The sequence below is a fragment of the Hemitrygon akajei genome, chromosome 32 (assembly GCF_048418815.1).
Source record: "Hemitrygon akajei chromosome 32, sHemAka1.3, whole genome shotgun sequence".
Lineage (NCBI taxonomy): Eukaryota > Metazoa > Chordata > Chondrichthyes > Myliobatiformes > Dasyatidae > Hemitrygon > Hemitrygon akajei.
Window position 1 is genome coordinate 9,453,184 of NC_133155.1, and position 25,780 is coordinate 9,478,963.

A 25,780-nucleotide genomic window follows, 5' to 3' on the forward strand; every position below is an offset into this window, starting at 1 on the left:
GCTCTAAGGCTAAATCATCTAAATATAATCATAGATTCTCGGTGTCACGAGAGAGGCTTTTTCTATCGAGTGCTTCCCTCAGGTGGTGGGATATGGCCACTCCTAAAAAAGCTCTCCAGGCGCTACTTGACAGGAGGTTCGAGCTTGTTTGCAATGGTTGGGTTCCTGTCAGTACAGAGCCACAACTAGACTTCCCGGACAAAGTAAGTGCCCCAAGCCGCTGGCGGGGTGGAAATCGGGCCCCGAACCCTTGGAAGAAACTTGGAATATCGCCGATTAGGCTGTTGTTCAGGGGGAGAGTGAACATGGGAAAAGTTTGCGATTGGTTCATGCAGACCACAGAAACTCGGTCGCTGACTATTGCGAAGAAGACGAATTTTCGGAGACGGCTCAGGGGCAAAGGATTCCGAGCAGCGAGGAGAACTCGAGCCGGTGCTACAAAGGCGCGGTCGGCCAAAGCCCGTGCGAAGACTCGGGGCAGGATGGCCTCGGGGAGGGGGCGGAGGAGGAATTTGGGGCGGCGAGACGCGTCTGTGTGCAACCCGCAAATTGATGGATCGCATAATTGGTTGGGTCGTCAGCTGGAGGAGCGCAGGTATAACCTGTGGCAAAGGGAGCCGCCCCCCGCCACCTCTCCGAGATCGCAAAGCAGCCACAGCAGGGAGAGCATAGCACCTATCTACGTCCCTGCACTATCCCCGGTCACCTACGATCCACCTGTCAGCCCACCCGTGATCTCCGTCAAAGGGACCCGCTACAAGATGGTGCCAGTTGGCAACGCCTTGCCTACCTCAGAGAAAATGCAAGAGACCAAGGCACTAGGGGAGTCTCGGCCCCGCCACCCCTCCCAGCGGCCAGCACCGCTGCTCCTGGGCTGCCTGCGGGAGTGTTGGGTGCTGCTCAGGAATATCGAGTTGCCCCGGAGTTCGGAACCCTGGCCGGACCGGAAGGTGGCCAAGGTCGGCCGGGGGCGGAGACAGCAAAGGGGGAGGATAAACGCCCACCCAGCCCTTGGTCGCAGCCGGCCTGGCTTTGCCCACCGCACCCCCAGGGTGGCCGGACGCCAACTCTCTAATGGGGCCGTCCCACCCCGGGACTTGCCCCCTCAACAATCCCGGCCGGATGGAGGACCCACGATTCCCGTTCAATGGGACTGTACACTGCAGAAAGAGACGGTGGTACAACAGGATGACCTCCTGGCGGACGTTCATTGGCAACTGGTCGGTTTGAAAGAGTGCAGGGTCATTCTGAGGAAGATCAAAGTATTGGACGAGAGTCGTCGAAATGGCTGTGTTGGTGGACTGCCCTCTAAGACAACTTCACCGTGCAAACACCCAAAGCAAAGCTTGCAAGGAAGGGGAGCCGAAGTTAAGCGCCCTTCTGAGTTTCACGGTACCGCCTTCTGCGAGAAGAACCCGAAACAGTCGTTAGCAACAAGTAACCGTGGTGCAAGTGTCTCAGCCTTTGCAAAAGTACAGTGTTTTGATTCTGTCAGTGAAACGTATCCTCCAGAGTCCATGGAAAAAAAGAGAAACAATTTCAGGGATGTTCAGTCGAAACAACAAGGTCTGAAAGAATGCAAAGTAGTATTAGAGAAAATGTCACCTCTAGTTGGAAATCGCTTCATTAGTTTGGCAGATGGTTCGCTATTTAAATTAGGTTGGAGTACTATTAGAAACAAAAGTAAGTGTCAAGAACTTTAGAGGAGAAATGGTAAAATGGGCTGTTGAATTGTAGGTGGTCGGTAGGTGGACTTGGGTTATTTTGACATCAGAACAAACCTTCACTGTTATTCTTAAATTCAGTTGTACGTTGAATTGATGGAATCAGTGGACCTGTTTGCTCTCAGCCTTATTGACCCATTGTATATAACTGACTTTAATGGAGGCATTATTGATCAATTACAAGCTCAAGGGACTGGCACTGAAGCATGAATGGAGATGTAAGGAGGTGTTATCAACACATTTCCGTCTGGTGAGCTAGGTCATAGAATCACAAATTGGTGAAGATGGTGATGGGAGGTGATCAAGCTGTCCACTAGGATTTAAATTGACACGCGCATCTGTTAATATTTAGAATGCCTTAAATATCTAACAAAAACCTGACGTGTAGTGTGGGCAGAATTGGGGTTTGCCTATTGTTTTGCAAGTGCGAGATAGAATGGTTTGAAATGTTTACAATGTTGCTGCTGAAGGAAGTTAATCTAAAGCATACATTTAAGATAGATATGTATGAGTTATAGAAAATTTAGATAATTTACTTAAGCTTTTGAACATCGTTTAAACTTGTTTCTGGAGATTCAGGGTGAAAAACAAGCTATAAAGTTGTTTTTACAAATGTGAACATTTTTGTTTAATTTATGTGATTTGGGTATTGAAATGTAGCAGGTTTTCTCAATTTAAATAAATTGCTTTGTCAGATTATCAAATGGGATCCCCCCAATGTAATTGTAGTTTGAATCTCTGTGAAATCATTTTGCTTGTACTTCTATGAAGTGTGATTTTTTTTCATGGATATTGCACATTTTAAGACAATGTGATCAGAATGTTGAAGTTTGTTAGAAAAGTTTGGAAATGAAACCTACATGCCTTAATAAACACTTTTTTGGGGGCTTGATTACTATAGTAGAAACGTAGAAAACCTACAGCACAATACAGGCCCTTCGGCCCACAAAGCTGTGCCAAACATGTCCTTACCTTAGAGCTACCTAGGCTTACCCATAGCCCTCTATTTTTCCAAGCCCCATGTACCTGTCCAGGAGTCTCTTAAAAGACCCTATCATTTCTGCCTCCACCACCGCCGCTGGCAGCCCATTGCATGCACTCACCACTCGGCATAAAAAGCTTACCCCTGACATCTCCTCTCTACCTGTGCTATCCTCTACTGAGGACAGGAATGTCAGGGCAGAAGACATTGTTTTTTGAAAATCATGGGATTTATGGTTCCAAAAAAGCATGAAACAAGTCTCAATGATACTTGATTAAAATGCCTTGATAGCACGTTTAATATTAGGGAAAATCTGCAACATACACTGATCCGGCAATTGTGAGATTTCACTCAATATTGGTATATCTTTATTTTAAACTGGGATTATTTAACCTCTGTCTCCAATCTACGACAATAAACTTGAAAGGCATCTAAGGTGGGTTTAACATTCTATGAAAATGACCTATGCTACTATCTTCAGAGCTGGCAAGACTATTAAGGCATGCTGCTGTGCTGATAGTAACTTGTGGTAGCAGGATATCTGTAGTGAAAAATGCATTCAGTCATATGCTGTGAATTTGGTAATGGTAAACTTTAGAATTTTTAAAAATGGTAAAATAAATGGCTTTATTTCAGAAGTAGCTGACCTGTGTGGTGGAGAGGGAATAATTTTGTGGGCAGTCTCATTTCCACAAGAGACCTAATGTGGCAGATTTCATAATTTTCTCTAACTGCATCTATATTTTTAATCTTTCATATAATTAGTTTCATACTGTTATATTTTAATGCACCTTCACACAAAGCTCAAATTAGAACATTATGTTTCATGTGTTTGTAGATGCCCTATGTCTCTGTGCCAAAGAGTGCAGTTGTGAAACATGGCAGAGTAGAATGAAACTGTTAATCTCACACACCTGGCACATGGTATCAGACTAGCAGATCTTCTGGTCTTCTGGATTTTGTTATTGTTAATACTCCAACACACTAGATTTTTTTTAGATGTTATACAGAATAACAAATCTTTCAGGGAATACAGTAAGTTTACAGGGAGCACAAGAAATAAGGTTGGAATTGGGGACCTGTCAGGTAAAAGCAGTGCGTGAATCAGCACCCAATGCACCAGATCTTAAGACGAATAGCTCTACTGGAGTTCTTTTGTACTAGAAATTCCACACTGAAGTCCACAAATCTTTTTGCAATGTGAATAATGAAAGATTCTTGCTTTGAGCAGAATCTCAGCCACGAGCGACTGCTTCAATTATTCCATCATTTGGGTTCCTTGAATGTGTGCAACGAATGAAAATGCAACATTCAATATTTTGTTTGATCTCGTACACAGACTGGATAGGTAGGTTGGCTCCTTGTGGAATAGAATCCTGCCCATTATATTCTCGGGTTGCAGGTGAATATGCTTCTGAAGGTAATTGCTTATTCTGGTATATGCCAATTGCAGATAAGATACTACCTATATTTCTGCTCTTGGGGGGGGGGTTTAAAATGATTTTATATGAATAAATGGAAAATGACAACATTGGAAAACTCCTGTCAACAGTTAAGTAGGTTCTGTATACATTTTGGTTAAATTGATAAATGGAGCTAACATAGGCCTTCTAACTAACCAAGCCTGCTTCAGCAGTTCATTGAGATTGTTTGCTGTTTTGCCTCATCACCATTTCCTGCACTATTCCCCCCCCCCCCTTAATACTTAATACTCAGAAAACTAGTTATCTCTGGTCTGAACAAAAGCCCTCCATGCTAGAGGGCTTGGAAAATTCCTAATATTTGGCACCAAATGGGTGTTAAAATTTTATTATCCATTCTAAACAGCCTCCTGCTTCTGAAATTTTGCATCACCCCCTGTAAGAATTAAGTTTATTTATTGAGATGCAGTGCAGAATAGGTTCTCTGGTCCTTTGAGCAATGCTGGTCAGCCATCCCCCAGTTTAATCCTAACCTAATCATGGGACAATTTACAATGACCAATTAACCTACTGTGGGAGACAACACACCAGTTATGAGGAGAATGTACAAACTCCTTGCAGGTAGTAGTGGGAATTGTTAGTGGCAGGGGAAGAGAAGGGTTGGGGGGGGCAAATTTTCATGAGTTTGACCTATAATTGTTTTGGACGTAGCAATCAATTGACTTTGTCTACAAAGAGAGAAGTAAAGTTGCTTTAAATCCAAGGATTCCCCACCTGGGATCCACACCTTGGGAACCCCCGATCAAATAAATGATTGAAAAGCAAAACTGAACTGGGTCAAAGTGGCTTGAGTTCTAGGAATAGATGTGATGGAGAGACAAATTGAAGTTGCCCAAGAAATTGTTGGAGGAATGACACCAAGGAAGATCAGGAGTGTTACTATTTGAATCAAGGTACGGTAAAAGCATCAACTGAAAATTTGCCAAAGTACCTCTAACTTTATTGCTGATAAAACTATTGGTAAGTAAAACAGTGAAAGTTAAAATATGTGCTTAGTTAGGTTTGGGCTTCAGAATATTGAATGGCAAGTATAAGGAACCTGAAGTAAAATGTGGAATAAAAGGTACAGATGCTTTTCAGAGTGATCTTGATGTAATCCAGAGATCTCTTGCCACAAGTTTGAATGGCTTAATTGTAGGCAAATTATACAATGACAATTGGGTCAGGAGATTCTGCAGATGCTGAAAATCTACAAACATCGAACACAGTGCTGGAGAAACTCAGGGTTAGGAAGCTTCTACAAAGGGAGGGAACTGAACAGTTGATGTTTTCAGGCTTTTGTCTGGATTGGAAAGGAAGAGGGGCAGAAGCCAGAATAACAGGGTAGGGGGAGGAGCATAATATAGCAGGTAATGAGTCCAGGTGAAAGGGATGAAAAGAAATGTGGAAAAACTAGAAGATGCTAGTGGAAGAGGCAAAGGGCTGAAGAAATGCGATGGGAGAAGACAATAGACCATGGAATAAAGGGAAGGAGGTGGGAACCAAAGGGAGGTTATAAGTAGGTTGTGAGAGTGAGGCGGGAGAAGAGAAGGGTTGAGAGGGCCACAGGAATGAGGGAAAATAAGAGCATGGTTTCATGAAGCTGGAGATATTGATGTTGATGTCGTTAAATTGGAGAGTCAGAGAAGTACAGCACAGAAGCGGGTCCTTTGGCCCATCTTGTCCATGCTGAAACCATTTAAACTGCCTGCTTCCATCAACCTGCACTGGCACCATGGCCCTCCAAGAAAGAGGTTTTGCTCATCCAACCCACATTCAGCCTCATCATGGCAGCACTGGTGACGTGTTCAGATGTTGGTATGGGAATGGAAATAGATGGGTTTTGTGGTCTGCACTTACATTGGTAAGACCCAATGCAAGTTGAGGGACTACTTTGCCGAAAACCTTTGCTCTGTACATAATAACAGCCACAATCTCAATGGCTACTAATTCCAATTTCACTTTCCACAAGGACGTCCTCTACTATCACTAATGCCAGATGCAGGTTGGAGGAGCAACACTTTGTAATCAGTCTTGATGGTCTGCAATCTGACAGCATCGATGTCAGTTTCTCCACCTTCCGATAACCACTCCCTTTTATTTTCTTTCAGTCATGTGGCTCCCAAATCTCCTTTTATCTCCTGCCCATTAATTCCCTTTGGTTCCTCACCTCCTTCCATGTATTCCATGGTCTTTTTTTTTGTCAGATTCTTCCTTCAGCCCTTTACCTCTTCCACTTACCACCTCCCATCTTCTCACATTCCCTTTCCTATCCCTCTAACCTGGGCTTACTTATTACCTGCTAGCTTCCCTTTTTATTCTGACTTCTGCCTCCTTCCTTCCAGTCCCAATGAAGGGTTTCGGCCTTAAATGTTGACAGTTCATTTCTCTTCATAGGAGGTTCCTGACCTGAGATCCCCAAACATTTTTTGTGTTGCTATAACAACTCACAATTGCACTAATGTAGTGGTGCAAATACATAGCTGGTGCTAACATTACTGCCATTTTTCTGAACCAAAAAAACAATTATTGAACTTGAACTGAAACAGTATGACTATAAATGAGGAAGATACAATGGTGTGCAAAGGTCTTGGGCACTGGTGTGCAGTTAGGGTGCCCTTGACTTTTGCACAGTAGTCTGGTAATTTTATTTATTACACTGTACTGCTGCAAAAAATCATCATGTGAGTGGTGATAAACAAGATTCTGATATGGGTTTCTCTTGTAGAAGTGGGTAAGGGGAGAGAAATCATGGTTGGGAAAAGGGGAAGGGAGAGGGGAGGGAGCTGGAAGCACTAGAGACATATTCTGTAATGATCTATGAATCAGTGACCCTTCCTGGTGTTTCTGGGCTGAATATCTGTACCTATACCAACCCCTGCCCCTGGCACCCCTTGCCATCTGCCCCAAGGGGTAGCACTTCACCTTTGCCATTCCCAACATAGTTTGCTCTTGCCAGATTTACAAACTCGCTCTCTGCTCCATGTTGACAAGTGCAGTACTGTGCAAGGGTCTTGGGATATCTCCCACAGTACAGTATATATCAAGCAGTGGAAAAACATATTTAAAATTTAACATTAAAACATGAAGCAAAAATTATAACACTACCACTTTCAAACATATGGGTTAATTTCAGAATTAAAAGGTTTAAAATTCAGATTAGAGAAACAGTTTTGAAGTTAACAGTAAATAGTGGTTAACAATTCTTTAACTATGTAGATAGGAAACTGGGTAATTGAATTGAGGACAAGAGTCTTCAGAAATTGAAGTAGTGAGCTATGGACAAAATTTGGGCTTGAGTCCATGATGAAGAAAATTTACAATGAGTGAATTTAAAATTTCATGAGTGTTGGAAACTAAGATTTCATGGCCACTTAGTTGCACCTATCTTCTATGAAGTAAGTATTTGAATTACCATATCCCAGAGATTGGCAACTAACAATATAGCTATCGGTACAACCTGTTTAGAATAAGATGGTTGCTTTCGGAGCAGAGGTTACAGAAACGGGAAGGCCCATTGTAATGATTACAATTGAGGAAGTCTATGCCAGTGGGGGCTACTGCCCAAAACTGAACAATATGCTCTATGAATAGATGAAGGTTACTTAAACAATGAATAGTCGCTCAATGGGCTTGGAGGAGGGAAGTGTAGTGCATGATTACTTCATAATTTCCCTGGGATATTGAATATTGGCATGCAATATTGATTTTGTTTTTGTCAAAGCAGTGGGTGGTAAATTGTGACTGGTGTACATGTGTCCTAAGAGAAGACTGGCATGCAGTTTCAATTCTGTATGGTTTCTAGAAGAAATGAGACCACTATCAAGGTCATTTTTAGCTTTCTTGGCAAATGACTTGAGTGTGCAGCACTTCAGATGTTTCTTTCATCTGGAACTGAATAATACCATAAGTAGCCTATCCATGGTGTCTTTTATGGAAGTGTTCCTGCAGTCTTGATGGTTTCATGGCTTCATTAGGCAGTACAGTATTACAAATAAGACTGATGGGGTGTTGCTGATCTGACGGGAATGGAATAAAACCATACTCCAGGTATGTAACATTGTATTTACACACTTTCTGTAGTTTCTGTTTCTTAGGATTAGGATTCAAGGCTTCACCATCAAAGAGATCGTGCCGTAGGTATGGGGCTAAATTAAAATTTTTAAAATTAACCCAAACTGGGAATGCTTATCTGATGTTGATGACAGCTGCAATTTGACAGAGCTGGAACGATGGTAGCAGCATGCAAAGGAACGGTGAGGCGATGATGAAGACTATCACAACAGTGAAATTACATTGACAAGGATTCAGATTGGAATCTTAATGTTAGTTGGGTTAGAGCTGGTGATGGGCAAGCTGCCTTTATACCTTTCCAGTTAACATGATTGACCAATCGCCAAATATACTTCTTGACCACACATGAAGCTGAGGTCGCTTTGAACACCTCAAGAGGAATCACTGGGGTTGGCAAGTTCACTGATTTGTCTCTTTTTCACCGTTTGGTTCTGGCCAGTGCTGTATCGTTGCGTGACCAGTTTTCTGTAGATCTGCAAAGTTGAGGGGTGTACTTGACTTACCAACTGTTAAATTGCATAAACTTGTCCTGTGCTGTGAGTCAAGGGGAACTGTTGGTCACCCTGCCTGCTAATTTATGCATCCCAAATAATGTCTGGTTGGCAAGGTCAGATGAGACTGCCAAGATTCAGATGTGTTGTGACAACAAATGCTTACCGCCTGCAGAGCTATATCCTAGTGCCTCTTTTTTTTTTTTGGGAAGTGCCGGCTCTATTAATGGTCGGACAGGTCTAGTGCCTCAAGTTAGGGTGCTGCTTTACCCTCCCCTCTCCCCAAAGAATCTTGAATGTCCCCTGATGACTTCTATTTCCCCTAATGCCCCCTTCACTGGTACCACCCACAATGGGAATCACTATTGGGTATAAGTCTCCCAATGGTCAGCAGGAATTAGAGGCAAATGTATAAGGAGATAACAGGTAGGTATTGGAGTGGTGCTATTGTAGGTGTTTTTTAAAAAAAACTTCACTAATATTGATTAGTAATGCTTTAGAGGTTGGGCAAGCGCAGGTATGTTGATGGGGGAACACTTTGGGACTGGTGACTATAATTCTCAGTTTTACAATGGTTATGGGGAAAAATGGGACTGATGCACCTATTAAAATCATACATTTGGGCAAGGCTAATTTTGACGGTGTTAGACAGCAACTTACAAAAGGTTGAGTGGCTGCTGATTAAAGGGACTTCTGATAATTGGGAGGCTTGTAAAAGTGGGTTGAAGGAGAGTTTAGGTAGCCTGTTGGAGAGGAAACTGGGGATCAGCAAACCTGATTGAGCATTGTTAAGGCTCTGGACTTGAAAAAGGAGCATGTATCAGGTATAATCAGTTGGATCAAGCAAGTTCATAGAAACATAGAAAACATACAGCACAATGCAGGCCCTTTGGCCCACAAAGCTGTGCTGAGCATGTCCTTAGAAATTACTTGGTTACGCATAGCCCTCTATTTTTCTAAGCTCCATGTACCTATCCAGGACTCTCATAAAAGACCCTATTACATCCGCCTCCACCACTGTCACTGGCAGCCCATTCCACGCACTCACCACTCTCTGCGTAAAAAAACTTAACCCTGACATCTCCTTTGTACCTACTTACAGGCACCTTAAAACTCTGCCCTCTGCTAGCCATTTCAGCCCTGGGAAAAAAACCTCTGACTATGCATGCAATCAATGCCTCTCATCATCTTGTACACCTCTATCAGGTCACCTCTCATCCTCTGTCGCTCCAAGGAGAAAAGGCCAAGTTCACTCAACCTATTCTCATAAGGCAGGCTCCCCAATCCAGGCAACATCCTTGTAACTCTCCTCTGCACCTTTTCAATAGTTTCTACATCCTTTCTGTAGTGAGGCGACCAGAACTGAGCACAGTACTTCAAGTGGGGTCTGACCAGGATCCTATATAGCTGCAACATTACCTCTCGGCTCCTAAACTCAAACCCTTGCGTAAAAGGAACATGCTTTGAGGAAATCAGGAGGACCATGTGGTAGCATTGTGGTTAGCACAATGCTTTACAGTACCAGCAACCCGGCTTTAATTCCTGTTGCTGCCTGTAAGGAATTTCTATGTTCTCACCATGACTTCATAAGTTTCCTCTGGGTGCTCTGGTTTCTTCCCGCAGTCCAAAGATGTACAAGTTGGTAGGTTGGTTATTGTAAATTGTCCTGTCATTAGGCAAGGATTAAATTGGGGAAATTGCTGGCTGGTGGGGCATGATAGGGCCACCTTTGCCCTGTATCCCAATAAATAAATAGTAATTATTGATTAGCCAGGGCATCAAAGGGTATGGGGAGAAGGCAGGAGAGTGGGGATGACTGGAAGAATTGGATCAGCCCATGATTGAATGGCAGAGCAGACTCAATGGGCTGAATGGCCTACTTCTATATCTTATGGAACACAAGATAATTTTGGTACATAGTTAAAGAATAATTCACGAAAATCCCATTTCTTAAGCAAAAGGACAACTAGGGAGAGAGCAGGCCCCCTTAAGAATTAGTGCAATCATCTTAGTGGCATGCCAAAGTTTGGGCACCCCTGGTCAAAAATTTCTGTTACTGTGAATAGGTAATATGAAGATAAACTGATCTCCAAAAGTCATAAACTTAAAGTTGAAACATTTCCAACATTTTAAGCAAGATTAGCGTATTATTTTTGTTTTGTACAATTTTAGAGTGAAAAGAAGGAAAGGAGCACCATGCAAAAGTTTGGGCACCCCCAAGAGATTTGAGCTCTAAGATAACTTTTACCAAGGTATTAGACCTTAATTAGTTTGCTAGGGCTATGGCTTGTTCACAGTCGTTGTTCAGAAAGGCCATGGGCTCCTCTAAGTAGCTGCCTAACACTCCAGAAAATTAGAATAAACTATGCCTACAAAGCAGTAGAAGGCTATAAGAAAGCATTTTCAGGTAGCCGTTTCCTCAGTTCATAACGTAATTAAGAAATGGCAGTTAACAGGAATGGTGGAGGTCTGGAAGACCAAGAAAACTTTCCGAGGGCACTGCTCGTAGGATTGCTAGAAAGCCAAATCAAAACCCCCGTTTGACTGCAAAAGACCTTCAGGAAGATTTAACAGATTCTGGAGTGGTGGTGCACTGTTCTACTGTGCAGCGACACCTGCCCAAATATGACCTTTATGGAAGAGTCATCAGAAGAAAACCTTTCTTGCATCCTCACCACAAAATTCAGCGTCAGAAGTTTGCAAAGGAACATCTAAACAAGCCTGATGCTTTTTGGAAACCAGTCCTGTGGACTGATAAAATAGAACTTTTTGGCTGCAATGAGCAAAGGTATGTTTGGAGAAAAAGGGGAGCAGAATTTCATGAAAAGAACACCTCTCCAACTATTAAGCATGGGGGTGGATCGATCATGCTTTGGGCTTGTGTTGCAGCCAGTGGCACAGGGAACATTTCACTAGTAGAGGGAAGAATGAATTCAATTAAATACCAGCAAATTCTGGAAGCAAACTTCACACCATGTGGGGGGGAAAAAAGATGAAGGTGAAAAGAGGATGGCTTCTACAACAGGATAATGATCCTAAACATAACTCAAAATCCACAATGGACCACCTGAAGAGGCGTAAGTTGAAGGTTTACCATGGCCCTAACAGTTCCCCGACTTAAACATCATTGAAAATCTGTGGATAGACCTCAAAAGAGCAGTGCATGCAAGATGGCCCAAGAATCTCAGAGAACTAGAAGCCTTTTGCAAGGAAGAATGGGCGAAAATCCCCCAAACAAGAATTGAAAGACTCTTAGCTGGCTACAGAAAATGTTTACAAGCTGTGATACTTGCCAAAGGGGGTGTTACTAAGTACTGACCATGCAGGGTGACCAAACCTTTGATTTGGGCCCTTTTCCATTTCTGTTACTTTGAAACTGTAAAAGGTGGAAATGAAACAAGTAATCTTGCTTAACATATTAAAGAAATGTGTCATCTTTAACTTTATGACTTTTGGAAATCAGGTCAACTTTTACTTGCTTAGCTATTCACAGTAACAGAATTTTTTACCAGGAGTGCCTAAAATTTTGCAATCCACTGTATATGTGCAGTTGAGGGAGGTGGGCAAGTTTTCAAACTAACACTTTTATTGTAGAGAAGCTCATGGAAGCCAGTGTGTGCAGAGAAGGGAGCAGTGATATCAACATTACAAGAAAGGTGGATATAAGTGAATAAATCCCTGGGTGTGTCATTGAGGAAAGCAAGGATAGGAATTGCTGGGCTCTGCCTGAGACTTGTGTGTCTTTGTCAGTCATTGGTGAGGTAATGGAAAACTAAGGGTGCCAAATGTTATGGTTTCATTTAAGGTCAACTTACAGGCTGCTGAACTTTGGAGCAATGATGCCGAAATTACTGGAGGGAATTTTAATAGGTAGGATCCAACTGCATTCGGAAAGGCACGGACTGATTATACTAGACAACAAATATTTTCTAAAATGTTGCTTCCTCAGAATTTTGTTTTTGTTTATCATTGACCGCCTGATGCTGAACACAAATATAATTTCAGACTCTTTGTATCACCTAGGAATGTAGAGAAATAGCAAATTAACTTTTATTGAATATAATGCAGGTGATTGCACAACAGTACGGATGCTTTGCAATAGTTCAACTAAGCTGAAAATGTTCTGTTGATGATTTTCATTCATACTCGGTGTCTGAGGCTTCTTGCTTAAATGTCCAACAATTGATGGATTCCAGTTGCCCTGATGCCATTTCTCCATGTCTGCAATGTCCGGGTGAAACCCTTCACCATGCTTGTCACTGACAACACCCAAGATTTGCAGAAAGAAGTCTAAATGGGAATGCAGAAAATGACTTTAGTGACATGTTGCACTTCATAGTTTTGTATGCTTGTAGCGTGTTAACAACCAGCTGCATGTAGTTTGGTGCTTTGTAGTTGCCAAGAAAATTTTCAACAGTATCCTTGAATGCCTTCCAAGTGATTTTCACTGGTCCCATTAGTAGTCATTTGAATTGCCTGTCATTGATGACCTGTTTGATGTGTGGACCAACAAAAATGCCTTCCTTAATCTTGGCATCAGTTATTCTGATGAACTATGAATTGAAACAACAAATATAGGTGATTTTAAAAAAATTGGTGCCTAGTAGGGAAATTTCATAGTGTTTTTCATGATCAGCAGCCCAAAATCCATAAAATTCACCCAGAAGTATTCAGGAAGCAAAATCTTTGTTGTTCAGTGTTATGGCTAGTCAAACAAGAGAAAATCTGCAGGTGCTGGAAATCCAAACAACACACCCAAAATGCTGGAGGAATTCAGCAGGCTAAGCAACAACTATGGAAAAGAGTACAGTTAACATTTCGGGCTGAGGCATGGCTTTGTGCATGGGACAGTGACTCGTGAATATGACTTTGAAGAAGTGGGCAGAGGGCAGGGTGGTACACATCCTTATGAACTATCTCTAGACTTTTGACATCTTACATTGTTGGCTGGCCCAGAAGGTTAGATCACATGGAATCAAGCGAGAGCCAGCCAATTGGATACAAAATTGGCTTGGTGGTTAAAAAGTGAGTGCGCTCTTTCAGATTGATGACCTATGACTAGAAGGGTGCAGCAAGGGTCTGTCCGCCACTGCTTTTCATATTGTCATTTGGTAAGATTGCAGATGCCACCAAAATGAGTGGTACTGTAGAAAATGGGAAAGGTTCTCCCAGGTTACAACAGGAATCAGATGAACCAGGAAAGTGGGCAAAGGAATAGCAGATGTAACTTAAACTGGATAAGTGTGAATAAGAAATCCAAACAAGGACAGAACATAATGAATGACGGGGACCTAGGAAGTGTTGTAGAACAGAGACCTAGCCCATAAAGTAGTGACATCAGTAGATGGGGGTGAAGTGTTTGGCATGCTTTATTCATTGGTTAGGCCAGGGGTTCCCAACCTTTTTTATGAAAGAGAGCTTGCCATTAACTGGGGGGCAGGGATGTGGCCACACAGTATTCCATGACCACCAACATTGAGTACAGCTATATCATAACCCATCTCGTAACAGACATAAACATTAACCCAGGTGGTCGATGTAGAGAGGATGTTTCCAATAGTGGAAGAGTCTAGGACCAGAGGGCACAGCCTCAGAACAGAAGGTTTTTGTGAGGAGAAACAACTTTAGCCAGAGGATGGTGAATCTATGGAATTCATTGCTGAGGAGGCCAAGTCATTGGGTATTTTTAAAGAGATAGGTTCTTGATTAGCAAGGGCATCAAGGGTTATAGGGAGAAGGCAAGAGAATGGGGTTGAGAGGGAAAATAAATCAGCCTTGATTAAATGTCAGAGCAGACTCATTGGGCTGAATGGCCCAATTCTGCTGCCTTGTGTAGGAGCACCTTGCCATGGCAAGCTTTTTCATGGTATTATTTGTGAAATTATATCACTATAGCACCACCATAAAACTAGTTAATATTGCATATTATTTGTATGCACAGATAAAGCAACAGTTTGAAGCTGTATTAATATTTGCTCAAGTATTACAAACAGAGAAAGGTGCTGCATCTTACTAGCACACCCTCATCAGACAGATCTTTACAACTGTGCTAACCCTCAACTGAATAACTTATTACATCCATAATGTAAGGAGCTAATGATAGCACTAATTTTCTCAAAAATGAAACATGAAAGCTTCTGAGAAAGATGCTGCAGGAGCCACACATCTGTTCTCCATCTGCATTGTGTGCTTATTATGGTAGTCGGTCATGTGGGAGGGGATGTGGTAAAAGCAAAGGGAGGAAGTCACGTATGTGTGCTCCATTCATTGCAGTTTGTAGTAGCTGGGGGCCTCCTTTGGTCATAATTTTTGCTGAATTTCATCGCTTCAAGATTGTATGTTGCCAATTGCTATTAAAGGATCAACTACATAGATTGTTGGAGCTATCATCACAGGCGTGAGGGCGTGTCTCACGCGTATAACAAACCCATGGGGGCAGCAGCCATTGTTTTGGTTTGGGTTTACTGCCACAGATGGGCGGTTGGCCCATTGTCCACTACAGCTTGGCAACACAGATGCTCATCCCAATACATCTCAAGTATTGAGAGTGGCTGCTTCCATCACCTTCTCTAATAGATTCCACCTTGTGGGCAAAAAAAAACTTATTCCTCATCTTCAACCTCTGGTTTTAGAGATAGTAGCCATGAGCAAAAGTTTCTTACTAGCTGTGACAGAGCAGGTCTGCCACAAGTAATTTCTTCCTTCTCCACCCCCTCCCTGCAATAACCCTGTAATTCTCATTATCCTTGTCTGGTTGTGCTGACATTATGCTTATCAGGTGCACACACAAGGCTATGCGCAGCATGGACACTCTTGTTGGTACTTGTACACTCCAGGACTCCAGCATTCGTTGATGGATCCTGTTTGTTGTTGTTTCCCCTTTCAGGGAGGGGACTCGACTGATGGGTGGGGTGTCTTTAAAAAAAAAAGCCTCCTTGTGGTAGCACATGCTTAGTGTGGGCTCAGTGTAAGAGATCATTGTGGAGCATGGGGAAGAGTGCTGGCTCCTGGAAAGTGGTTAGTTGTTGACTGACTTTGCTGCGCAACGTCATTGTGATCTTCATGCGATGCATGCATTTGTGGACGTTTGTGATTGTGAAGAGGGATGTGGATTCCTGAGTTGTGTTTTGTGCAATTCTTCAGGCTCATGGTAACAACTCCCCCCCTCCCCCCACATCTCAAGGAATGGGCTATCCCTTTTCTCCCAGAGCAAGGAGATCCTTACTTAAAGGTTCATTTTAGTGTAAGTGGGGAAGGGAGAGAGAGTGGGGTGTGATGTTTTGGAGCTATCATCCTAATGATCTGATGGCACATATCGGTATTTTTTCTTTTACCATTTTTTGAACTTTCTATTTTTTTAAACCTCTAGCACACACAGTAAACACCTTTCTACCAAATGGGCTAGTGCAGCTACTGATCCATAAAGTTCACTCCTTCATAAAGGCACACGGCCCTCACCAGAAACCACAGATGTGACAGGGGTGGGGTGGCGAGCTACAAGAAAATGAAAGGAATTTAAGAAAAGAACTGGTTTGCGCACTCAGATGATGTCTCCTCCAGCCCAGCATGATGGATCTGACAATGAGCAATGGGACATCAGAGTCAGAAGAGGAGATCTACGCAGCCCCAGGTACTGAGCTGAAGGCATGGGAGCCCCCTGCTGACCTAGCAAGACCATACCAGATTACACAACTATCTTGGATAGGTTCCTGACTGGCCAGCAACGAACGACTTCTGGGAGCTAAAAACCTGCCTAACGACACCACCCTAGCCAGAGGACATGAGGAGAACGGGTGCAGTTCCTGCTTTGGAAACACCCAGCGTTTGCTCAAGTTCAACACGACGTTCCAGCCCAAGACTACTCCTACTAGCTTCCCAGCTCGTGACCCTCACCAAAACACTAGCTATGTCTCAGGTTTATACAACTCTGTCAGGCGCTTCTGTTTTCAATGTTTTTTTAAAAAAATATATATCCACCAAAACTGTACTTGTATACAAAACAAAATTTAATAACCTTAAAGCCCTTTCTGTCACTCAGGGCGATCCTGTGTTGTTTTCCAACTCCATTTAACAGCCTTTCACCCATATCCCTTTGGATAGGATTTTGTTAATCAATCCCAGATTTAAATTTCATTATTTACTCATACCCACAGCAAAAGAATGTCAAATTGTAACCATCCTTTGGATGCAGAAGTGTTTCTTAGGTTATTCCCAAAAGACTTAGCTCTAATGTTTAACACTATACTCTGCAGCCTAGACACCCAAGCTAGTGGAGGTAGATAATTGTACATCTTTTGAAGATACACTGGGATTAGTCAATGTTATGGGCTAGGGAGGTAGGAAGGAGATACGTCCCTACCAAAGGAAGTGTAAGGCGCTCCTTCCCTCTGCTAGCCTGCAGGTCATCCTTGGACAAGGTACAGCACCTGCTTAGCCTCCAGTTCAGGGTCAATGTGAAGCCATGGGAGCAGGTGGTAGATGGTCGTTATGAGCAGCTGGTGCATTTCACAAGTCCTGGTTATACACCCACTGGTGCCAGGCAGCCGATCTCTGAAGAATATTGATAATGGCTGGGGTCAGCCGTCTTGCCCAGAAGAAGACAGTGGAAAACCACTTCTGCAGAACAATTTGCCAAGAGCTATCAAGGTCAAGGACTGTGATTGCACACGTCATATGATGTGGCACATACTCATGATGAATTTCTCGCTAGTCACCCTTTTACTGTGAATGTAACTGAAGACCCTCTTGATCATCTTTAACCCTGCCTGCCAAATCCTTCTTGAACCCTCTTTTTGTCCTTCTGAGTTCCCTGTTGACCTCGCTCTTAAAGTTTTTTTTATATTTGTCAAGGGATTCATTTGTACCTAGTTGCCTAAAAGGAACGGAGGCTTCCTTTTTCCTAACCAGGGCCTCCACCTCATCAGCCCAGGTTCACTGCACTTCCAATACCACTTCAGTTACATAGCTGACCTTATTTGCTTAGAGGAGGCCAAAGTAGGTTCCTTTATATATTGTGTCGAAGCTGTCTAGAATGCACCTCAGATTTTTCCTTATCCAGGTCCTTTGGTCTCTGCGTAGCCTGGGTCAATAACAGAGAAAACTGAAATATTCCAACAGCACTACCTGACAATTCTCATGCAATTTCTTGATGCATCTGCTCCTCAAATTCCTGCTGACAATGAAACAAAAGTTAATTTATTTAACATGCAATAGAAGAATATTTTAATTTTTTCCCTCCTCTGTCAAAGACGGATCGACCCAATGCAATAACGCAAGGTACCACGAATTCAATAAAACCATAAAACAAGCAATACTTTGTCAAACTTCACTTTTTATTCATAGCATGCTATGGGGAAATCACAGACTAATCAAGGAGATAGTCTGGGCTTTTTCCACCCGGACTTAGAATTCTACTTAATTTATAATATTAGTTGCAGGAAATCTTACAATTACGCGAGTTAAGACAATTTTAGAATGGTTTTGATCACATGTTAATATACAATTAAATGTAAAATCATTATTGGTTAGTTATAATTATTTCTGCCAAGGCCAGCCTGGATACAACTTAACTTCCTCATATTGGCACTTCCCCCTTCTCTCGAATGTTCTGACCCATTCTTAGTTATGCCTTGAGATGCCCCTTCAAGCATACCATACCCATATTTAGTTATGCTTAGCAGTTTTAGAGAACAATGCCTAGTGAGTCACCTGTTGCCAGGTAGAGTTTCTTTCTGACCGCTCAGTAATATGAGGTACCTATAAGACAATTGATCATAAGCTAATCATACCCCTTAATCCATTCCCCCATCTACCTATCCCTCTACCTAAGTTTACCTTTCCCTTCATCACCCCACCTCTCTTTCTCTATTCTCCACTCAGACCTCTTACCTCTTCTCACTTGCCTATCACTTCCTCCTATTCTCTCCCACACCCCCACCTTCCCTTTCTCCTATGGTCCACTCTCCTAACAAATTTCTTCACCTCCAGCCCTTGACATTTCCCACCCACCTGACTTCACCTATCACCTTCCAGCTGTCCTCCTTCTCCTTCCCCCACCTTTTATTCTGGTATCTTCCTCTTTCTTGATGAAGGGTCTCAGCCTGAAACATTTCCATAGATGTTGTCTGACCTGCTGAGTTCCTCCAACATTTTGTGTGTGAGATTTTCAATTTTGTTTTATCATCTTATAATAGAAATCAAAGTCAAGGCAAACTTTGAAAGTAATTGGCTACCCTGGAAGAGAAGATGCTGGGTCCACCACTGAAGTCTGTAACATGATTCAGCACAGAGGCCACTCAGCCTACAAATTCCATGCTGGACCCTGAGAAGGCCATCCCAGAGTTTCCTACCCTTAAAGTAAGTGTGGAATCTCTGACCGTGGAAGTGAGAGGTGTCCATGAACGCCTCAGCTAGTTGGTCCACACAGTGCTCGGCCAAGTGCACAGTTGGATCAGTTGACTTTCGTGATTCACCCTTATGAATAATGTTCAGAGATTGAAATTAGTCATCCTGAGTTGTGGGGTTCACAGGAGTATCATAGTTCTCCTTATCAAAACGTGCACGACTAACTGGCTATGCGCATCTATATTCATGTCATTCCACATGCATAGTAGAGAGCATCCTAACAAGCTGCACCATGGGAAAAATGCACTGCGGCAGACTGGAAGGCTGTACAACAGGTGGTCAAAACTGCCCAGCTTATCATCATCAGCAGCAGCCTACCACCATCAAGGGCATACAGTAATACAGAAATGTGCTGGCAAAGGGACAGTAATGTTATGAAGGATCCCACAAACCCAGCTCATGGACTGTCCCACTCTCATCAGGGAGCAGGCCACGTAGCATCCACGCCACAGCCACCAGGCTCACAAACAGTTACTTTCCCCAAGCAGCAAGGCAGAGCTACACTTCCACCCACCAACCCACCCCCATTCACCACTATTTTATCATTTCCTGCCAGTCAGCTTATGTACAGACCTCCTGTGACTAGCATCATCATAGACATGCAAGCAATCGATGTATATAAGCTATCTTATGTATTGACGTGCTTTGTGTTTTTTTAAAATTATTATTGTGGATTTTTTTTATCTTACTGTGGTTTTTTTTTGGTGCTGCATTGGATCTGGAGTAACAATTATTTCATCCTCCTTTATGCTTGTGTACTGGAAATGACGTCCCAACAATCTTGAATCTTGATTAAAAGACATAGAACTCCTCTAGGAATAACAGGTCATTGCCACTTCTGCCTCCCAATCTCGCCTGGTAAGAAGTTATGCAATGCAAGCCCTGCCACAGATATCGAGTGTCAAGTGATTTAGTCACAATGATTCTGCCTGAATGAGATCTAGTTGTTGCAACACTGTAAAGTGGGCTTCAATGATAAATCATTTCCTGAAATATTTTGAAACAACAGTTCTTTGATTTCTGGTTTTAAAAAATCCCTCTTCCTTAATTCCCCACTCTGGCCATTTACCTCTTCTCACCTGCCTGTCATACCTGACCCCCACCATGACCCCTGCTCCTTCCCTTTCTCCTGTGGTCCACTTTCCTCTCCTATCAGAGTCCTTCTTCTCCAGCCCTTGACCTTTCCCACCCACCTGGCTTCACCAATCACCTCCCAACTAGCCTTTTTACCCATCTCCCCCTACCATTTTATTGTGGTGTCTTTCCCCTTCAATTTCAGTCCTGAAGAAGGGTCTCGGCCCAAACTGCCGACTCTGACTGTGTATTCATTTCTATAGCTGCTGCCTGACCTACTGAACTCCCCTGCCCTCCCCCCCCCCCAGTATTTTGTATGTGTTGCTTTCGTTTATTGTGATGCTATATAAATTATTGTTCTAAAATCCTTAGTGAGACACCGGATACCATTGTGAAAATTAGATAAACAATTTTAAGTGCTGCAGATCAGAGTTAAACACAAACTGAAGCATTCCAAGCTGGGCTGAATCTGGAAAAGGGGAAGGCAACAAATGATTTTAATACGAGAAATTTTTTTTCCTTATCTACTATTGGTTTACAAGGTATTTCCAGCATTCTGTTTCAGTATTGGACTCTGTTGTATTTAATATATTCAGAATCTTTCCCGAGTATAATGAAGGTGGTACCTTTCCGTTAGTCTGAACCACAGATTTTCAGATTCACATTTATTTATCACATGTACATCGAAGCATACAGTGAAATGTGTCACTGTACGTTAACAACCAACACAGCCTGGGATGTGTTGGGGACACCCTGTGAGTGTTGCCACACATTCTGGCACAAACAATGTTCAACACAACTTACAACACGAGCGGCAGCAACATCGACAGAACAAAACAAGATGAGGGCAAAACAAACTCCTTTCACACCTTCCCACACACAAGCTTCAAACTCTAGGATAGCCATTTTCTATTCATCTCTCTTGTTACCAATCGACAAGCTTTAAATTTGATTAGATAATATATTTTCTCACATTTGACCATTCTGCAGCTGCTCTCCCACTTTTATATGGTCTTCTTGCTAGGAGTTATCTACTTTGCCATCCTTCCATCTTTCTTCTTGAAGTTTATTAATATGTCTGCACTTCTATTTATATTTCCAGATCTCTTTGGATTTAAACCAGATCGAAGTTATTCGATTTGCCAGGTTTTGTGGCAGATGTTGACATAGGATTGATGTAGCCAGTTCAAAGTAATTTCTTATCAAATATGTCGCCATATACGTCTCTAAGATTTGTTTTCTTGAGGGCAATCACAGTAAATACAGTAACCATAATAGAATTGGATGATCAGTGTGTAAAAGACAAACTGTGCAAATCCAAAAGTAAATAATAATAAATAAGCAATAAATATCAAGAATATGAGATAAAGAGTCCTTGAAAGTGAGTCTAAAGGTTGTGGGAACAGTTCGGTGTTAGGGTGAGTGAAGTTAACCCTGCTGGTTCAAGAGCCTGATGGCTGAGGGGTAATTACTGTTCCTGAACCTGGTGGTGTGTTACCTGAGGCTCCTATAGCTTCTTCCTGATGGCAGCAGCAAGAATTGCCATCAGTATATAATCTGTAGCAACACATTTGGAAAATAACTTCTGCGATTTTGTGAGGATGAATTGGATGATAATGACAGAGTATATTGATGAAGATAGTAAGTAATATCAACCTGAAGTATTCTTATTTCAAAAACCATCATGGTTTCCACTTCTCTTCACACACTGGGTTTTAGAACTTCTAAATTCTGCACACGAGTGAAAATTCTCATCTTCTGAAGTGACGTTTGCCTTAATCTTTGCAATTTAATTCAACAATTTTGGATAACCAATCTTTCCAGTTTGTATCTGAATCGGCTAGTTCTACATTGATGTTGGTTTTTCTAGCATTTTTTTTTCTTTCATCTTTTGCTGATTAAAAAAAAATTGTTGTCTTATCTAAGATTTATTGCTGCTTAATATAAGCTTGCTCCAAATAAACAGATACACTCCAAGTCGTGTTTACTAGCATATCAGTTTACATAGATGAACTGGAAGTAAGGTATCTAGAAAAGAACAAATAAATAATATGCAAAATGTTAAACTTTAATATATGTAAATAATGAACTTTGAAATCTGTTCTACTATATTTTAATGAATACCATTGTTTAATAATCTGTTTAAAATGTAATTGTGCATTATATTTAAGCCAGCTTGCTTTCTGAATTTCCTTTTTAGTAATTTATTGTTTTATCTTGAGGCATCTATTTTATGATTGGATCTCTTGAGTTATATCCTTTATGATTATATAAAATTAAAACTTAGGAATAATATCACATAATTGTAGATGTTTAGTTGCTTTGTATTGGATTGAACTAGTTGGCATGAACATATTAAAAACATTATTTCCTTTGCTATTCTGTTTGTTGTATGTGATACTATGGCCCAGTCTGTCAAGGGTAAAGTTTCCCAACCATTGAGGACAGCGACATGAAATGCTGTTGCAGGAAAGCAGCATCCATCATCGGGGACCCCCTCTACCCAGGACATGCTCTCTTCTCGTTGCTGCCATCAGGAAGAAGATGTGGGACCCTCAGGACTTTCACTATCAGGTTCAGGAACAGTTATTTTACCCCTCAACCATGGGGCTCTTGAACCAAAAGGGTTAACTTCACTCAACTTCACTTGCCCCATCACTGAACTGCTCCCCCAACTGGATTCAGTTTCAAGGACTCTTCATCTCATTTTCTTGATATTTATTGCTTAATTATTTATTATTATTATTATTTCTTTCTCTTTATGTTTGCACTTGGTTGAGTCCCCATGTTGGGTGGTCGTTCATTGATTCTGTTATGGTTATTATTTTGTGCATTTATTGAGTATGCCCACAAAGATTTTATATGGTGACATACATACTTTATAATAAATTTACTTTGATCTTTGACCTTTAATTTTAATTGTAAAGCTTTCTTTGCACTAAATGAATTATTCAGAAATTTAAATCAAGCAACAAAGCAAAATAAAGGTTAATTTGATTCTAAAGTCAATTTTGATTTTGGGTAACTTCAAGTCATCATGAGTGGAATGAATGTTATTCTACTGATAGACCAGAACAATCGGTGTACTCCAAACTCTTTCTCTTATAACACACACAGAACACTGGAGGAATTCAGCAGAACTGGCAGCATCTATGAAAGGTCTGGACCTGAAATATCGACTGTTTATTCATTTCTATAGATGCTGCCAGACCTGCTGAGTTCCTCCAGCATTTTGTATGTACTCTTGTGAATAAACAGTCGATGTTTTGGGCCACAGCCCTTCATCAGGATGGAAAGGAAGGGGGAAGATGCCAGAATAAAAAGGTGGGGAGAGGGGAAGGGACAAACTAGAAGATGATAGGGAGAAAGGGAAGAGGGGGCACCCGGGGGAGGTGGTAGGCAGGTGAGAAAAAGAATTAAGAGGTCAGTGTGAGGAATAGAAGAAGAGGGAAGGGGAAAAAGAAGAAAAACTAATTGCCGGAAAGAAAAGTTGATGTTCAAGCCGTTAAGTAGGAGGCTACTTACGTGGAATACGAGGTGTTACGCCTCCACCCTGGGGTGGCCTCATTGCTGCAGAAGAGGAGGCCATGGATGGACATGTCAGAATGGGAGTGGCAATAGCAATTAAAACAGTTTTCCACCAGGAATTTCTACTTTTGCAGATGGAGCGGAGGTGCTCAATAAAGCAGTGCCCCAATTTCTTCTAGTAGAAGATTATGACCTAGAAACTGACACAGGAAGTGACTGACTGGAAATTTGAGATAGATGTACGTTCTCTAAATTTGGAGATTTTCGTGCTGTGTAATAAAACCTGGGTAGTTCTAAATATCCTGATAAATTCTGTAGGACATTTGTCTTTGGTAATACAAAAACAATTATGTGAATAAAGGGAAAATGGAAAAAAGAGCAAAATATTTAAAATGCTTAGGTCAGCCTGCATCTGTGGACAGAACACAACAATTGATATACAATTTATGTATTATGCCAAGATTGTTCAATTTCTTCCCTGCTGTTCTAAGTGTTTCATCATCATCATTATGTGCCGTGTCACATGACATGGGTGATCATGGTCTTTCCATGACCATGATTGTTCTTGGCAAAGCTTTCTACAGAAGTGGTTTGCCATTGCCCTCTTCTGGACAGTGTCTTTACAAGATGGGTGACCCACCCCCCCAGCCGCTATCAATGCTCTTCGGAGATTGTCTGCCTGGTGTCAGTGGTCGCATAACCAGGATTTGTGATGTGCTCCAGATGCTCATACAACCATCTATCACCTGCTCCCTCAGCTTCACATGACCCTGATCAGGGTGGGAAAGGGAGCCGAGCAGGTGCTACACTTTGCCCAAGGGGGACCTGCAGGCTAGTGGAGGGAAGAAGCACCTTACACCTCCTTTGGTAGAAATGTATCTCCACCCCGCCACCCTATCAGAAGTGATTACCATAGCTATAAGCTTATTATTGTTGTTCTATTAGCAATGGCTGACGCAGGCTGCAACTTTGTGCCATGCATTACAATGGTGTGATTCCTTTATATATTCTCATTGAGATACTTTCTCCTGTTATGTGAGACCGAGGTACAGTTTGGACTTTGACTAAACAGTCTGAGCTATATTGACTCTTTTTTTCCCTGCAATTTTTCCCATTATTTTTGCTTCCTTTATATGTTTAAGAAAAGTTCTGGACATTCATTAGTGTAAGGAAAAAGTTAAATTTAATTCCTCCTTCGTATATGCTAAAATGTTTAACATAAAATAGAAATCTGCATGACAAAATAAAGCCAGTCTGGGATGTGAGAATGTTTTTCCAAAACATTACATTCCACAGTGATGTTTTGAGATCTTAGTGTGAGTCCCAGCTGACAGCCTTGAAAGTAGATAGTGGTGAAAAAAAGATTTCTCTGGACAAGTGCTGGGTTAATAACTATTACTTTCTCTCTTTTACTGCTTTTTAATTTATTTTATTTTATTGAGATACAGTGTTGAACAGGCCCTTTCAGTCCTTTCAGCTGCACCATCCAGCAACCCCCAATTCATTCCTAGCCTCTTCATGGGAAGATTTACAATGACCAATTAACCTACCAACCCAACACGTTCAACACACTGGAGGAACTCAGCAGGTTGGGCAGCATCCGTGGAAACGAGCAGTCAACGTTTCGGGCCGAGACCTTTCGTCAGGACGGGTCTCGGCCCGAAACGTTGACTGTTCATTTCCACGGATGCTGCCTGACCTGCTGAGTTCCTCCAGCTTGTTGTACATGTTGCTTTGACCACAGCATCTGCAGTGTACTTTGTGTTAACCTACCAACCCATATGTCTTTGGAATGTTGGAGGAAACCCATGTGGTCACAGGGAGAATGTACAAACTCCTACAGGCAGTGGCAGGAAGCATTGTGCTAACCACTACACTACTGTGTCACCCTGTTAATCATTTTTCTTTCTTTCTGTTGGTCAGAAAGAGCTACAGTCTACAAATCAGTGAATTTGAATGAATCAAGAACGATGGAAGCAGGTAGACCAATTGTCTTTGCTCTTGATGTGTCCTTGGAGTTGGAGGCTGCCATTTTATGAAGAC

General features: G+C 42.0%; 1 protein-coding gene across 1 annotated transcript; it reads left to right on the forward strand.

Annotated features, from left to right (window-relative positions):
• On the forward strand, positions 1 to 25,780 carry LOC140719660 (uncharacterized). The gene is made up of 2 exons (XM_073034444.1): positions 1 to 1,472; positions 25,661 to 25,780. The coding sequence occupies exons 1-2, from the start codon at positions 93 to 95 to the stop codon at positions 25,685 to 25,687; spliced, it is 1,407 nt and encodes a 468-aa protein (XP_072890545.1). The 5' UTR covers positions 1 to 92; the 3' UTR covers positions 25,688 to 25,780.